The sequence below is a fragment of the Etheostoma cragini genome, chromosome 17, assembly GCF_013103735.1.
Source record: "Etheostoma cragini isolate CJK2018 chromosome 17, CSU_Ecrag_1.0, whole genome shotgun sequence".
Classification (NCBI taxonomy): Eukaryota; Metazoa; Chordata; class Actinopteri; order Perciformes; family Percidae; genus Etheostoma; species Etheostoma cragini.
The window spans coordinates 5,704,581-5,721,963 of NC_048423.1; the positions used below are offsets into that span (position 1 = coordinate 5,704,581).

At 37.9% G+C, this 17,383-nt stretch overlaps 3 protein-coding genes across 8 annotated transcripts in view; 2 read left to right on the forward strand and 1 right to left on the reverse strand.

Moving 5' to 3' along the window:
• Window positions 1-2,123: 2,123 nt before the first annotated feature.
• On the forward strand, window positions 2,124-3,404 carry LOC117960106 (SLC35A4 upstream open reading frame protein-like). The gene is made up of 3 exons (XM_034897690.1): window positions 2,124-2,253; window positions 2,984-3,082; window positions 3,196-3,404. Exons 1-3 carry the CDS (start codon window positions 2,239-2,241, stop codon window positions 3,391-3,393), a joined length of 312 nt encoding a protein of 103 aa, XP_034753581.1. The 5' UTR covers window positions 2,124-2,238; the 3' UTR covers window positions 3,394-3,404.
• Window positions 3,405-6,049: 2,645 nt separating this feature from the next.
• LOC117960105 (insulin-like growth factor-binding protein 2) lies at window positions 6,050-10,638 on the reverse strand. 5 transcript variants are annotated; one of them, XM_034897688.1, is made up of 8 exons: window positions 10,503-10,638; window positions 10,344-10,429; window positions 8,563-8,732; window positions 8,258-8,322; window positions 7,998-8,028; window positions 7,648-7,860; window positions 6,802-6,852; window positions 6,050-6,558 (listed from the first exon to the last, which is right to left on the reverse strand). In XM_034897688.1, the coding sequence occupies exons 2-7, from the start codon at window positions 10,409-10,411 to the stop codon at window positions 6,809-6,811; spliced, it is 591 nt and encodes a 196-aa protein (XP_034753579.1). In that variant the 5' UTR covers window positions 10,412-10,429; window positions 10,503-10,638; the 3' UTR covers window positions 6,050-6,558; window positions 6,802-6,808. The 5 variants fall into 5 exon arrangements, with proteins under 5 accessions (XP_034753579.1, XP_034753578.1, XP_034753576.1 ...); XM_034897687.1 differs by having other exon boundaries at window positions 6,050-6,568; XM_034897685.1 differs by having other exon boundaries at window positions 6,802-6,849; window positions 7,645-7,860.
• Window positions 10,639-12,594: 1,956 nt separating this feature from the next.
• Window positions 12,595-17,383, forward strand: part of srbd1 (S1 RNA binding domain 1) — a 48,950-nt gene continuing 44,161 nt past the window's right edge. The window contains exons 1-9 of one of the 2 annotated variants that reach the window (XM_034897679.1): window positions 12,595-12,726; window positions 13,186-13,256; window positions 13,556-13,967; window positions 14,085-14,324; window positions 14,992-15,158; window positions 15,963-16,080; window positions 16,240-16,378; window positions 16,826-16,922; window positions 17,094-17,280. In XM_034897679.1, coding sequence (XP_034753570.1) covers window positions 13,186-13,256; window positions 13,556-13,967; window positions 14,085-14,324; window positions 14,992-15,158; window positions 15,963-16,080; window positions 16,240-16,378; window positions 16,826-16,922; window positions 17,094-17,280 — 1,431 coding nt within the window. In that variant the 5' untranslated portion in view covers window positions 12,595-12,726. Of the gene's footprint in view, window positions 12,727-12,757; window positions 12,965-13,185; window positions 13,257-13,555; window positions 13,968-14,084; window positions 14,325-14,991; window positions 15,159-15,962; window positions 16,081-16,239; window positions 16,379-16,825; window positions 16,923-17,093; window positions 17,281-17,383 lie in introns of those variants that run through there. The other variant, XM_034897682.1, reaches the window with a different exon arrangement.

Below are 17,383 nucleotides of genomic sequence, written 5' to 3' on the forward strand. Positions count from 1 at the left end.
GTAATGCTCTTTAGTTCTTAAAACTTCCATCATTAGTGCAATGATGATGATTAGTGCAGTAATGACTATTAACTAATTTTTACAAGTGGCAGATCTTGTTTTGGTGGCACCGTATTCCATCCTAACAATGCTGAGTCATGCACATTTGTGAGGAAGCTCATTTCTCAAACAATCTACAAAGTCCCTCTCATTAAGTCCGAATCTTATGTCTCTCTGCTGGCACTGTATCATTGGCCATCAGATGAAATGCTAGCTGAATACTAAACACTGTCTCAGGTCTCAGGCAAAAAGCATCAGTTCTCAGGACCACATTGTCTATAACTTAAACCTGAAAGCCTTTTACATACACTGAGTGTTCAGCTAAGATCTCTCATTAATCTCCGTGTTCAGTATTCAGCTCACATTTCCTCTGATGGCCACTGATACAGTGCACTCTGCCAGCAGAGAGAAATGACATTTGGACTGAATGAGGTCATCACAATTTATGCAAAGGGATAATCTTTTCTATTACAACACAACACCCAAAACAGTACAGTGCAACTGTGGAAGCTGCTAAACTTCTGAGACAGGGCACAGGCTACAAAACTATGACTCAGTGCTTTTCACATAAGAAACAAGTGAGCTTCAAGTTCACACCCATTTTTTCAGATACACTGATGACAACTTGACACAAGTTTTAAGTATTTCATCACTATTATAATGGTAAACTATTGAGCAACTTGCACATCTCACAAAAAAGCTTGTGACATCCAAAATGAGGAACTACCGGACATTAGGAATCAACATACCTCCAATACAGTATCTGTGAGTAATTAGAGTCCATGTTACTACTACAGATAAAGCTCCTGAAGATGAAATAATAGAATATATATCACTGAAACTCATATTGCATCAGTTGCTTATTAAAGCCTCCTGCTTCTCCCATTTTCAGTAAATTCTCAAGTGTGCCTTGTGACACCTGCTTTCCAGCTTTACTGCCTATAAAATAAATCATTTACAAGACAAGGAGATACATATTTTAGATTATTCATCAAAGCAAAAACAATCACTGCAGTTATGTCCTGAAAATGATGTGCACAGCCACAGGGCTTTCTTTCCCAGCATTTGAATTTCTATATCTGCACAAACAAGCCAAATTACTGTTTTGATTATTAAAACAAATCCCATAGATTATATTAAAGCCCAGCTGGGATGGTTTAATAATAGATGAATTTTTAGTCACAAAGCTGTGAAAGTACTTTGTGTTTATCTGCTTATTTAAAGCACTTTGTGTCTTCTGACGTTCTAAAATTACAGATTGCTATCCTTTACAAATGTCTGCCCATGTTTATGGTACAGTATAAAATACACATTTTCTTAAAGCACATCACTGTGATGATTTGCACCACAAGTTTTAATGACATTTTCCGCTACAGTAGTATTAAAAGATTGGTCAGCCAAAAAGGGCTCGACTGAAATCAATAAGTCCCCTAAACCATGAACAACTTTGATGGTTTAGGCGTCTCTGAAAGGGTGATGGAGGTGAGGTGTCTCTGACACCTTACACCTTACCTCCATCCCTCCCTGCTGTGACAACTTTAACTTAAATGGAACACCATGTTTTAAAAGTAACTCAGTCTATGTAATCACTCAAATTGCGTAATTTTATTTCTGGGGGAGAAACACTTGTTTAACTAGAGCTTTCATGTCTGATAACAAGTGCTTCTGTCATATTTTGACGCAGCATATGGCCTCTTTAACAACAGCAGTATAAAATTCTTCATCTAAGACATTTTACACTATGGTAGGATTACTGACAGTTTCAACCATTGTTTCAAAATGTGTGATGGGGGATACATTTTCTAAGTTACTGGTGTGCTAATATATAACTGTACACTATATCACTTAATTGGAAATTGGAACTTAAGGTTCTTCAACCTTTTAGATCTAACATTTTGAAGAACCTTAAGTTCCAATTTCTGTCTGTCTGTCTCCTGCTTTTGGTTGTGGGAAGAGTTTTAAAGGCTTGTCCAATAATCATAACCCTAAAAAACAGTAGTCACACACTATATAGGTTAATTGTATAACCGCATAGGTAAGTGTATGTAACATAATATACATATGCCGATTCTACCTTAATGAAAGTGACTATACTAGTTATGAAAACAACCTGTGACTATCCAATGGAGGGCAGTACATTTCATTTTCAGCAAAGTCACAAGAAAAAGAAGAAGAGAAAGACGTCATCAACAGGGAAACATGGCAAATGACAAGGTCGGAGTTTTCAACTTTCTACGCTATTCTACATCATTTGGCATCACTATATTATTATAACAACAACCCGCCTGACTTACTGTATCATTCAGTATGTTACAGTTAGCTAGCTAGCTGATGTCAGCTCATGAAGTAGCCTAATGTTTGTAGGCTATCGTAACTGAGCTATATGGCGTTGGTTAGCTAAGCTTTAGCTAGGTAGCTAGTTAGCTGTAGTAGCTGCTAAATATAATCACGCTTTGTGTATTGGGGGGTGTTTTAAACATACTGTATGTACAGTGCTGTGAGCGCAGCTAAAACATTAATATGCTGACGAAACTGAAGTTTTGAGGCGTCTAATTAAAAAGTTAAGGACAGTTGACGTTAAGGTTAACGAAAACATAACTTTGCTCATCCTCTGAGCCTCCGTTTTTTGTACCTCCTACTGACAATTTAGGTAAAGCATCAAAGCTGTATGAAACGCAGTTTTAAAGAATCATCCCTCCGATAATGTAACGTTCGTCGTTTTGATCTTGTTTTCCTCTATCCTAGTAGATGCAAAATTGGATATAAGCCAGAAGCAACCGTGTTTTACTTATTTATATGTTGTATTTTACCTTAGGTCCTAGTCATGATGATTAACGTTACTAGCATGTAAAGTTTTATGTGTATTTTTTCACAAGTTACAGTGTTTTACCATTTCTTGATGTGCTCTATAGTAACCAGTTTGTTTTTGTCTGTGTGTATGCAGGGTCCTCTGGGCCAGCTCAAGGACCTGGTGGAGCTGAAGGACCAGTTGGAAGACATCCAGAGAAGGATGGAGGATGAGATACAGGCTGGGGTTCCTCCAGTAAGGCTCACACATGCACTAATATGTACAAGCTCAGGTTACTCTGTAGATATAGAACCACTGTTGAGACTATAGGCCTACATACCCGGTCTAATCTCTCCTTTCCTCCTCAGGGAGGCAGTCTGCTGGCTTCTCCTTTTCTCAAGGGTTTTCTGGCTGGGTACATTGTTGCAAGGCTACGTTCTTCAGCATTACTGGGTGTTGCCGTGGGGACGTGTACAGGAATCTATGCAGCACAAAATTATGCCGTTCCCAACATTGAAAACACAGTCAAAGACTACATACGCAACCTGAAAGGAGGACGCAAATGAGAAGAAAGGCAGAAAAGTGAGGAGGTGGAGAGACGTCTACAAGTACAGGGTGCATTACAGCTGCACACGAAAACAGCTTTTTATTTCAAAGGTTAACAACATTTCAATAGTTATTTCCACCTTCCACAAGGGTAAGTAAATAGAAATATTCTAGCAAGCCACTTTTTATGAAGTAAGAACAGTGATTACTTTAAGGGAATCATATAACTGCTATGAATTATTTCTGTCCTTAACCCTATCCTGCAATATGTTCCTTCTGAAGAGTTATTGATACCTAATGAGACCATTCAATATTCTCATGTGCAAGCCAGCTGTGTTGGCTATTACACCTCCTTTCTTTAAAGGTCCCATGACATGGTGCTATTGGGATGCTTTTATATAGAGCTTAATGGTCCCCTAATACCATATCTATCTAAAATTCAGCCTTGGTGTAAAATTACAGCAACTAGAGCCAGTCCCCTAATGAGCTTTCCTTAGTAAGTGCCATTTTCGAGTCTAGCTTTTGAGGATGAGAAAGTGGGAGGCAAGGTGGAGGCTCGGGGTACGGCCTTGACCAACTGCCACACTGCTTGTTTAAAAGCCATGATGTCTCTCTCTCTCTCTCTCTCTCTCTCTCTCTCTCTCTCTCTCTCTCTCACTCTCACATGGGTGGGCCAAATTCTCTTAGCGGGCAAAGCAGAGAAAGGGGAAGTAACCTAATGATGACGTCCTAAGGAGCAGATTCCAGATTGGGCCCATCTGAGCTTTCATTTTCTTAAAGGCAGAGCAGAAAACCCTGGGCTTGGTTTACACTTGATGTCATTTCTAGCCACTGGGCAGGCTGGGGGAACGCATATTAATGTTAAAAAAACCTCCATAAATATAAATTTTCATATCATGGGACCTTTTAGTAGGTGGAGCATTGAGGCTGTCCAAGAGGATTTTTTTTTAAAGAAAATTGTCTGCCCTCTAGTGGTTGGAAAATTAATTATTGCAGCCCTCAATAATTTTCTATTTTTGCTTTGTAGGGTGATGGAGCATGTTAATATTGCCTCACCTCACACTCATGTGCTCTTCAGTGTAAATCCTCTGAAAAATTAATATTTCCTTCATATTTGCAGCTGTCATAGCAAAGTCTGATGTGGTGTGACTCATCTTTTCAGGGATAATGCAGGGGTCTTACACTTGGTAAAACATTTTTATTTTTAAATAAAAATATAGCCCTCATCCTTGTAGGGGTTCAATTATGACATTTAAACCATGGCTCCAAAAACACACTTGATTCAAGAATAAAAAGTATTTATCTAGGTATTCCACCTTACACTGCTTAAAAAAGATCAGCCCTCAGCCTGCACACAGTTAGGAGGCTCCATCAAATTAATGTACGCCCAAGTGGAATTTTTGTTTTAAGATGTAATTTAGTTTTAACTGCACTTGGAGGCTTTAAAGTATTATGATATATATATATATATATATATATATATATATATATATATATATATATATATATATTAAGAGTGCCTACTCTGGTCAGGACTTCACATTATCGTCTCATGCCATATGTGCAATAGCCTTTCCTGAAGTGGTTTGGCTGCCTATTTCATATGCTGGAAACTAGTTGACTTTTGCACTTGTAAGAATTTTAGGGATTTAAAGCTGTTACTTTGTCTTTGAACAATCAATGATTGTGTTTGTCCAAAAAAAATTCAAAACCTGTCAAAGAATCTAATACTAAATCTGTGTCATAGTGACATTTATCAAAACAGTGTCTGCATCATGTTTTGATGAGTTGTGCGTACTAAACGTTTTTTTTTTTTTTTAATTCAAGGAAGAGATTTTAACTCTTAAATGGTTAAATGAACAATGCAGTTGTAGCGCAACACTAGTCTGAAAGTCTGGCAGATATTTCAACGAGGTGTGTAACCAATTCTTTTTGCATTAAAGCTTTAGTGCGTAACTTTTTGATATTAATGAACGGCCGTTACATTCAAGCCATTGCCAAATGAGTTTCTACGCTAATTAAGACTATCAGCTCCACACAACTTTCAAATTTCTCAGTATGGCTATGTTCAGAAGATTGTGTCGCCTGGTGACTTTCACGGGGGGTGGGGGGTGCGGTGGTGCACGGTCATGGAAGGTTTGTATTGTGGACGCGTTTACAGTTTTGTTATTACTTAGAATTCCTCATGGGGGTGGCAGAAACTACGCACTAAAGCTTAAACGCACAAATTATTTTTGTTTTTACACAACCACAGGTACTGTATTTCTGCTGTTAATATTAATGCACAGTGCTTATGTACAGTCAGAAATGACAAAAGCCATGTTTTAGTACAGATTCAAGTTGTGTTTATTTTAGTTTTTACTTTGACTGGAAAGTTCAGAAAACTGTGTACTATGTTTGGTAACTGGAACAAAGAAACAACTTGTGCCTATTGACAAATATTACATTGCTGTTCGTATTGCATGCCCTCAGTTTCTCAAAGTCCTGTCTATTATGTTTTTGCATGTTTTCTTGTATTTTTATTTTTTTGAGTAATACCTTTCTTTAAACGCTTGATATGCTGTGGAATTTAGAATATTAAGGGTCAAATGTTGGTGCTTTATTCCACTGGCTAATCTTCTTGTCATCATTGGTTTGAAATTCCTTTGTGATATTGTAAAAGAAAAACACCAAAACTGTCTTTAAGAGTTTTAATTGGGTTTTAAAATAATTGGTAGACATACAGTTTACAGCTGTCTCAAAAGTGAAGAAATCCTAGTTTCTGATTGCACCTATATGTGTAACTTTGGCTACAGATTCAAGTGACCACTCAGTTAATCTAAATATTCAAAATATATATTAAAATAAAAAATTACTGCTCTTTACAATCTTCCCAACATGGAAAATGTTTTTTTTAAATCAAACTGACGTGAAAAAAATCTATTTTAAAATCCTTAACTTTGAGAGATACAGTTTTTTTATGGAGTTGTCATCAATAGGAAATAGTTATCAGTGCGCAGATTAAAGATGCAGATGAGTTGCAATAAACTGATAAGATGATAGCAAGCAGATAATTATATAATTTGTGAATTTATTAGCAGTATATGTAACCCCATCAGATTATCAAATACTACAAATATGATGGTGATTAGACGTTTAGATGAAGATGTTCTTCTGTTGCCCATCTCTGGAGAAGATTTCCTCAACTTAAAATGCCTAAGAAAGTAAAACAGACAATGAAAAAATACAGTTGAGTCAAAGTTTTAGCAGCAGTAGAAAGTAATTTCCCTTTGAATACACCCCTTTCCAAAATTATTTAAATTCAAAGTCTGGAAAAAAAAATGCTTTACAGTATAGTGGAGAGGCTAATAATCACATTCAGTACTGCTTACAAATATTTACTTTATACACATACACAGAGAATCAGAGGAAGACATGCATGTACTCACCACAGTTTCAGACGAGTGCATCAGGCACAGTCAACAGTTTGCCCATGCGGCCTGCAAAGACAGAAACTTGACTGTCACCTACATTATATCTTAAATCATGGTTCAGAAATAATCATTCTTTTAATAGTATAAATGTTTTAGATTTTTAAAATCTGGATCCAGATCTGCTTGTATCAAAATAGAAACCGTAATTGGTAATAATTATACAGATATTTATTCATACAATTAGTGCAGTATTTCATTCATAAAATGTCAATATTCACAATACTACTTATATTAAATTATTTATTTAGAAGTTTTGGATAGAGAAATGGTGAAATCCAGCATATTTTCCATGAAACAGCCCCCAAAGATTTAGCTATAGTGGGTAGTTTCTGTTGCCCCCATAAGGAAATGTCCACATGTCCATATGATACAAGCCTTCTGTGATTGCGCACCCCCCGCCCCTCCTCCACGCAGTTGCTAGTAGCTAAGGAGGAAACAGAGGATTAAAAAAACATGATGTACTCTTCAGAAGTTGTAATTATCTTGACTCAAGTTTCTGCGCGCGAGTTGCTGGAGTTACCATGTTCTGACCATAGCCAGACTGAGAAATACAAAGAGAGTTGTGTGGAGCGGATAGTCACCATTAGCTTTGTAGCAACTCATTTGTCAATGTAACAGATGTTAATTAATATCAAAAAGTTATGCACTAGAGCATTAAGGGAAAATAAAGCTTTTTGGATTTAAACTAGAACAAGCATTAACTAAAATCGTGAATACAAAATGCAAACACTGGTTCAAAACTGCACAAAACAAAATCTGCCAAAATCTAATCTCATTCTGACTTCATGACCAGTGTCTCACCAGTGAGGACAGGTCCACCGCAACTGGCCTGTCCTTTCGTCAGGGATCCAGGGACCGCTAGCCCGCTGGCTGGGTTCACACACCAGCAGTGGTCTTTAAAACACTGCTGGGCCTGGTAGAGGCCACGCTCATCACAGGTGGGGCGGAAATCTGGGACCTGCACATTCTTCAAACCAGCTGCCTCCAGCTGGCAGTTAGTGGCCTGCGGAGGGACTGGGAGAAGAAAGGAGAGGAGTTAAATGTCATGTTAATCACAAATACTCTAACGTGTAGAAAGATAAAGATCGATTGGTTTTCACTTCATACACTGTGAAATATACACACAAATAGTAAATATATACACAACATACCATTTTTTTCTGGGACTCCAGTAGAAGCCTCCTGCAATACAACCAGAAAAAAAATATTACCACACTTGATTTTACAAGAATATGGCAGGATTCATTCCAAGAGGAACAAGACAGAAACATTACTGTGTTAGTATATTAAAGGTGGATTGTTTTTCTATCATATCAATAAATTCAAAGAATACACCTGCACCTACAGCCTGACCGTTAAATGGCTTGGCTTCTATGTCAGGTGATGTTATCTTAACAGCATATTTTTTTACCTCGTCCACATCCATTTGCTCAGACAAGGCATTCATGGGCAAGTGCATCCGCACGGGGACAGAAACTACAGACAGAAAGAGTGTGTGTGAGAGGTAGAAAAAAACAGATAGATTAACAAAATGAAAGTTAGATCACAACAAAGATCTCATAAGTAATATTACAGGTCACTAGAGAATTCTTTTCATGACATTTGACATTTTCTCTTCTCATTTCATTGTATTATTTAGCTTCTATTAGCATTTCATTATATACCAACGGTGTACATTATATCCCTCCTAATCTGAACTATTTTTGGCATCCTTACCAGATCTTCCATTTGTCATCTGTGACTGCAGGTTGTTGCTTTGGTCCTTCAGAGACTTGATTTCACCCCTCTGGCTGAGGAGGAAGTAGGCAATCATCGCCTGGCCCACAATCAGGACACAGGCTAACAGGGTTAACCCTGCCACCTTATAGGCCCGGGATGTGCGGCCACTGGAAAACATTAAGAGAGAGAAGGAGGTGAGGGAGTGTATGTAGAGAAAGAGAAGAGAAACACGTTTAATTTGGAGGAATTGTCAAACATATACACATTGGAATGGAATCAAAAGGAGAAATAAAGTGTGATAGACAGTAGAAAATGAGGAAGGACATTTCAACTGTTTACGGACCGGTGCGCCTTTCTGGATTAATAACTGTAGGATTAATACAAGGTGGGAAAAAAAACATAATTTCTGTCAGCCACTGACAAGGAGGTCATAGGGATTAACTAATTTGGTAGGAGTAAAAGATCAAGAGAGACAGAGGAGAAGAAATTGACAAGAAAGTGAGGGAGTGGAGAAGAATGCAAAGTATGAGGAACTTTACAGAGGCTGAGAATCACGGCAATTTGAATTAACAGGAAGCTCAGCCATGGTATTCAATATATATGCAATATGTCGCCACCAACTGAGAGATGACATCAGCTGTTGTCAAGCAGAAGCTTAAGAGAAAGTTTGACATTTCTTTGCTTGTTTAACTCACACCAAGGTCCCCTTTAGAAATTCCCCATTGCTTTAAATGTTGTGTCCTCTTTGAGACTGGTTGTGAATCTCAAGTAAATGGCGTGTCTACTCTGTGATGAATTTATGCTAAAAATACTTAAATACAGTCTTGTTTTTTAATGTACTAATAACGACATTTTTTCAATTGAAGTGGAATTTACCCATGAAAACATAACGAAACACATGACATAAAATAAGAAAACGAAATGAGGACATCCACAGACTTTTAGTAGAATCACAACCCATTTATAGGAATGTCCACTTGTTTTGGCAAATTCGATTTTCCTTATCTACAACTCCATGTATGGAGTTCTTTACATATATCTATGCTATTTCCAATAATTTCTCTACAATATCAAAATAAAGGAAAAGACTGGAAGCTTGATTGGTAAACCATCACTATTGTCACAATTTCAAAAATCACCCAAATGTTCATCAAGCAGTTTTAAGCAGTTTCGTTGTTGTTGTTTTGGTAATTGTTTAGTAGGATCTGACCGACATGTAAAACAGGCCTCTTCTTTATCTTTTTTTAAAACCCTTCTTAAAACCCATCTTTTCTCTTTGGCTTTTGACACATAGTAAGATGTCGACTTCATTTACTTGTTCTTATTTGCTACTTTGTGTGTTTTTTAATTGTATGGTTATTAATTATACATTTGTTTGTTTATTTTCTGTACAGCACTTTGGTCAACTTTGGTTGTTGTAAAGCGCTTAACAAATAAAGTTGGTATGGTATGGTATATTAAAGTGTACATGATCAGAGTGCTGGACCACACAAATCAACCAAGTTTCAGGACTCTGCTGATTGATTTTATTGGAGATGGATGGAAGTCAATGGCTCATTGGAGGGTAGATAATATACACTCAAAGAAAAGCACCATGGTTTATAAAAAAACGGTTACCTATAAATTAAAGTATGTAGTTTGTAGTAAATTGGTTAAAACCTGAATATTCACTGTTTAGTTAACTAATTTACAGTAAATGGTTACCTTTGTTAGGACCTGGTTTTTGGTTCCATGGGACCCCATTAACTTTAAGAAACATGTCCATACACAATCCTTACCCCTGTGCATTGATGGCTGCCTGCTGGTTGGCCAGGAGAGGCTGGTTTTGGGTCTCGGGGTCCGACATCTTCACACAAATACACACCTGTTTAAACACACATCCACATAAGTGATTCAAACCAAAATGATACACACACACACTAACACACAGAAATTACCTTATTTCAGGTCAAGAGTCGCAAGCTGTTTCACAATTAGGCTTTTAATGACAGAATTCAGTGAGATTCTAGCTTTATGCCTGATAAGAGACAGAAGGAACTGAAAGCAACAGGCGGGGAAAACCCACACTCACAACAACCCAACACTAGTTGGATTTTTTAAACCCGAATTTCTGATTGGTTCCTCGTGTCAACGCATCATCTATTACCAGGGGCAGAGTTAAAATAGATCTAGCACTCATGAAACGGCTGATTGAGAGGGTTATATTCCCTTTATGTATCTGTACGTGGTTTAAATTCTGTAAGTAATTCAAATTTGTTAACAGAAGATATTGGTAAAGTATTAATATGGAAACAGTTACACATTTTAAGAATACACAGAAACTCTGGATACCCTGTAGCCTACCATGGGAGAATAATGCAAAGTATATTCTCCTTTGGAAATTCGCCATTGCTTTACATGTTGTGTTATAGGTATGTTATGTTATTTAAATCTTAACTAAATGGCGTGTCTACTCAGTTTTTAATGTGCTAGTAAAGACATTTTTCATTGAAGTGGCACTCATGGAAACATAACTAAACACATGAAATACAACACGAAATGAAATGAGGACATTCCCAGACTTTTAGTAGAATTACAAACTATTCATTATTAAAATCAGTGTTTTGGTCTTATTATTGTTCCACACCACTATGCCTTACCATCATTGTTGGGTTGAGGTACTTTATTACACATGTGCTAAAGGTTCTGTTCTATTGGTCCATGTTTGTTATAACAAAAATTAAAATTCTTGAAGTTCAGGATTGATTAATCCTGAAATTATAATATCTCAAACTTTTTCTTGCCCCAATTCATATCCCCTGAACCAGATTTCAGATCCCCCCAATCTCCGATAGACCCCAGCATTACACGGTTATCAAGTTGCTTTTGTATGCCATTATCGTGTCTTGGCCATCAAAAAATGCTGAAAGGATTATACAGACATAATGATAGACTATGTTAATATTTCTTAAAGGGCTAACAAATAAATATTCCAAATTAAATAGATTTTCCGCTTGTCAGGAAGCACGTCAAGTAATGCTCCAATGTAAGACTACAATTTGGCGAGGGAAAAGATGGCTTGTCCATTTTGAAAGGGGTGCCTTGACCTCTCACCTCAATATATCTGAATGAAATGTCACTCAATACTCACTGACTGTAGAGTCTGTACAGTGCACTTTAGTGTGTTGACGGCTGTAATGCTTTCATGCTAAATAAAACTTACATTAAGCAAGTGGCTGAATTCTTTCTCTACAGTTCTTATTTGTTTTGACTTTGACTTTTGATGACAAAACAAGACTACATCAAAAGGGAATTAAGAGAAGTCTGGCATTTGAGAAGCAGTGGCTTATTAAAGGAAGTGTGAGTACAGTGGGGCACAGGGGGATGTAGTGAGACAGTGATTTACAGTAAGTCTAAAAACAATGATCAAATACAAAGAATATAATTAGTTGTTCATAGTGATTGGCAGAAGTTTTAAGAAACTGAATTTGTTTATTTTCTACAATAAAATCAAGACAACAGTACCACAAGAAAATAAAATATTATAAAATAAAGATTGTGCAGGTGAGATTAGGAAAAACCCTAGGGGCTTAGAAGGAATTAAGGAAGAGACATAGTTCCCCCGTCCTTTATGATATGATATCATCCTGGCTAGAATACTGCAATTCCCTTTTCACCTGCCTCAGCAAGTCATGCCTGGACTGTCTACTACTAGAATGCTGCTGCAAGGCTGTTGCCTGGGTCTAGCAAGACATCGCTGACCTGCAATCCACATGTTGAAGTCCCCATTAGGTCTTTTGATCAGGGTTTACTGGTTGTCCCATGTGCTTGAACAGCTGCTGAAGACTAATTTACCTTTGTATCATGTTTTTTTTTTTACATTCTACTTTACTATTTTTATTGTATTCTTTTTTTTATTGCGTGTTCACTTTTCTCTTTCTCTATTACATAAACTCATCAATGTGAAACTACCCCAGGCCAATGGGGAGCGGTAAAGGCCTGTACGCTAACTTGCCAACCGAGGAGGATGAAGGTGTTTTCCCTTTAAGTCTTTTGGATGTTCCCCATTGACTGTTTGCCATTGGTTGAACACGTACTGTTGCAGGAAGCAGGCATTCTGCTTCACTACCTAGCTACTATTTTCAAACGGGATACACACAATTAATCTTAACATTTCCAACGGTATGAAAGTACTACGTATCTGTTACGCTTTCTGTCGTTCGGGAAGATACTGCAATGCATTATATGCCACATTGGTGTGTCATTTAACCAGCTAACTTTACTAGCATCAGTGTGGAGCGCCAAATTTGAATTAACAGCTAACGTAAACGCTAACCTTGTTTTTTATAGCTAGCAATCTTCGACAACTTTTGCAAGTGCATGTCTGCTTCAGTAACGTAAATTCAATGCTGCTGCTAAGGTTAGCATGTTCTTGCTCTCTGTTTAACTGTCATTTGCTGGGTGACGACATATAGCTAGCTAGCTAGCTTACGTGGAAAACTGAACGATACGTTAAACCGTTGACAATTTAACGTTACTTTTATTCTAAGCATCACCAAGTCACTTAACGTAGCTACATTATTTAACGGCAAGGTTACAGCTTTGATGTAACACTAGCTAACTTAATACCTTTTCCAACAGATGATGCGTAGACCCCGAACAGCAACGACCAAAGTTGTAGAGAAAAGAGGTGACGTTATGGACTCAGACTTGTAAGTGCTTTTAATTCATTAGTTTTCTGCTTTGGCAATCTGTTTTCTGCAACAACAGCATGTTGGTGTTGGTCACTGGTGCAAGTTGTCAGATACTTCTAATGGAGACGCGTACCCACCTTATTAGAAACTATGCAAATAAGAATATGTAATCCATTAGAGACACTAGCCTGTGTTTATAATGTCGGAGGAGAGCATGTAAACTTGGGGAAAAGATACAAAATGTAGCTGAAAGAGCTCAATCGTGTCTATGTATTATAATTAGCTGATTTACCACTTTGTTTCTACTCTATCTCCAGGTCCTTTTCCCAGACAGTGAGTAGTGATGAAGATAGTGATGAATGGAGGCCAGCAGAGCCGAAGCCAAAAGCCACCAGCAAGACTGCCAGAGCCCCTACAGCAGCCGGGGAGAAGAAAGCAGCTGCCAAGAGAGCTGCTAAACCAAAAGAACCGAAAGCACCCAAACAACCTAAAGTGCCTAAAGTTTCTAAGCCAAGAGCACCACGCAAAACTGCAACAGAGCAAAAAACACAGGCCCCTAAAGTTCTGAAGGATTCTGGTGCATCTGGATTGGCTGGAACAAAGAGGAAAAATATTGATGAAGGCAAAAAGGATGATAAGGCTGGAAAAGACAAAGGAGTAAAAGAAACCGACTGTCCAGAGGTAGAGAGGACAGAAGGGAGTGGGCCTAGTATCAGGATGAAGGAGGAGGTAAGACTGGTGGCTATATATACTCACAATGTATTGTCAAAGTTTTTTCTCAAATATTTGTTCATTTTCTTCGCTTTCCTTCTTTTATGGTTTTCCTTCTCTTGTTTTTCCTTGTAGAGGGTGTCATTTATTGTGTCAGAAGCCCATCAGGCAGACAGATGGGCGGGCGAGGGGTCATCACTAGCTGGCCTTAAAGCAAAGAAAGAGGAAGTGGAGGAGGAGGATTTCACTTTTGATGAGCCGTGTAAAAAGAAACAGAAGACCAGTGGTGCCTGCTTGGGACAACCAACTGCTTTACCATCACCAGAAGCACACACTCTGAGGAATGAACTCAATATGAACTGGGACTTGATTGAGGTATTGCGGGGTTTGTCGGCCAAATAGCAACACTTAAGTGATTTTAAATTCACATTTTTACCTCTTATAGGTTAAATTAAGCTAAATTTAGAGGACACTAGGACACTATTGCAATTGCCAACATGACAATCAAACTCATTGTTGTTGAGCTGTTAATTGGGACATTACTATTTTAACACAATTTCCTTGGAAGGTTGGGTTGTGTACACTAAGGCTCAAAGAATGGGTGAGGAGTGGGAATATCAACAGGTAGCGTAAAGCCTTTATCATTGCATTTTGTTGACTTACATTTCTAAAAACTCAAAGTCTCAAGTTGTTTGACTTGTTATACTCCCCAGTGAGTGTGTGCATATTCATAGTTGCTTTAACTGAACAAAATTACAACAAAACAGTCAATGACCACCACAAACAGTGAAGGAGAACATGCATGTTTATCACACACTTGGGTATTATCTTTCAAACAAATTTGCACACTCTAATGTCTAACAGCTCTCTATACTGTAAATGCACCAACACATACTGGCTCCAACATATACACAAAGGAAAAACATTTTTTCTATTGAAAGATAACAATTAGATGTTACGGTCAGTGTCTTACTGCTTAATTATATATTTGTGTATATACTATATGTACTGTTTTAAAATGTTTGTGTGTCCTTTCCATCAGCTGCTGTCCAATCTGACATGTGTGGAGCGATGGGTGTGTGTAAATATCATTCGTCTGCTTCGTGAGGACAACACGGTTCCGTTTATGGTGCGCTACCGCAAAGAAATGATTAACCACATGGATGCCGATGCTGTCCGAGATGTCCAGCTGGTATATGAGGAGATATGGTCAGTAAATTAAATATCCTAAATTTAGCCAGAAAAAAGAAACTAACACACCTCATGACACCACTCATATTCTTGCCAGCATGCATTGAATGCATGCAGTGGCACATTTACGTTTAGAGTTTTGAACTGTAACAGTGTTTTCTTGGCTCAGAATGGGCCTTTAGGGGGTGACTACACACGGCAGCAAGCAGGATCAGTAAACGTACAGTAAAGGCATTTAGTCTGTGTTACCTTATTTGACAGCAATTTATACATTTATCTGTTATTTTGGGCAATTTGATGAACAAAAATCTATATTTTGCTTGAGTAAATAAAACGTATTCAATAATTTCAATAAATCACCGGGAGAGTCTGGTATAGCCCAACTCTGGAGACAAAACTGACATTAGCTCTCATGTTTATGTTCAACCGTTGTTTAGTAAATTGCTGTAAAACACATTTAGAGAGGATTTGAATGGCTATTTATATTCTTAATTTTTATCATTTTGGTGCTGGTGAGTTTCTTTTGGGGCTTGCTAAAACCTCTTTGGGGGCTGCCAAAAAGTCCTCTATGCAGGAAGAACACTGCTGTAACCAGGACAAGTTCCTTCACATGAGCTAAAAAGAATTGGGGTAGTTTTAGACAGCATATTTGACATTGGCCACTAGATGGTGCTAGTCGTCAAGTTTTAAGGCCCTAAACAGTAAAGTAACAGTGTGTGATGGTTTTTCTTGTGTATCACTTTATCTTGTGTCTGTGTGTTTTAATTCTGCACTTTGGATACTATTTGACTTTTTGTACATTTGTGTGTGTGTGTTGCTCAGTTCTCTAGCCAAGAAGACTCAGTCTGTGATTCAGACCCTGAAGAAGGACGGGGTTTTGACAGCTGAGCTGGAACAAAACCTGAGGAGCTGCCGATCAGCCGATGAACTGGATCATGTGGTCAGAATCACATTTTTATGCTAAAGCAATATCTGTCATTTGGAGATCTAATTCTTGGTGGAAATATAAATTATCCAGACTTTCATTCACACCTGAATGTAGTTCTTACACCTCTCCTTGCCACTCATCTCGGTCTGGTGCTACTGTCTTTGTCTGTAGTATTCTCCCTATAAGAAAGGCAGTAAGCTGACGAAGGCTCGCAGGGCCAAAGCACTCGGCCTTGAGGCGGCCGCCTCTGCACTCATGGACACACCACACACTCTGGATTTAAGGGCATGGGTAAAACCTGGTACTGAAGGTAAGACATAAACACTGCCACACACATTTTTTGAAATTGAGTTAAACATAGCACTGAAGGTTAACATTATACTTGGACAAGAACCCCTTGGACCAATTGTCCTTATGTCAGACTCATGAATAAAATATTTCTTACCTAATAGATAACATTTTATGAAATTGCTGACACTAGTTATTTATTATGGACAGATTCATTAGGGATATTGCATGAATTAGGGCACATGGTCACTATTTTGGTTATATATTTTTAACTTTTTTTAACAAATTGTAAAAAGTGTTTTGGGTAACACATTTATCCACAATCGTATACAATTACATTTAAATAAAGAGAAAAATGTAACAATTGGTTGAAATTATATTTGCTCTTACAGACTTATAGTGCTGTATTAAAGCTCCACAAAAGTACTGTTTTAAGTACCCTGTGCATTTGTTTTTGTGCGTATGTCAGGTCTGTCATCGCTCGAAGAAGTGGCTACAGGTGTGGAGCATATCTTGGCTGATATGATAGCTAAAGACCCTGAGACACTAACCTATGTGAAAACATTGTGAGGACATATACACATGCACACAGCATTTCTAATTTTCTGTGATGATTGGTTTTCAGTTTTTGTCTGTGTTGCACTGAGATTGTTACCAGACTACCTTTTTACCTACATTGATAATAATACAGTTACCTCCTTTTTCTTTCCCTCTGTGTTTCTCTCTTGCTGTGTCAGGTGTGAGAACAGCTTTGTGACCATCCAGTCCTCTCTGTCCAAGTCAGCACTAAAGGAAAAAGAGCAAGAAAAGTCTGTCCAAGACCACAAAACATCAGGGGCCCAGCAAAATAAAAACAAGGACATTGACAAGTTTCACCTCTACGTCGACTTCACCTGTAACATCCAGCGCATCCAGCCCCATCAGGTAGTGAGACAAAACAAGGCCAACTGGCATTTTTCCTTTAAAATAAAACCACCAGCATTTATGGTATAATGGGACAAATAATAGCACAGCTTTAAGAAAATAA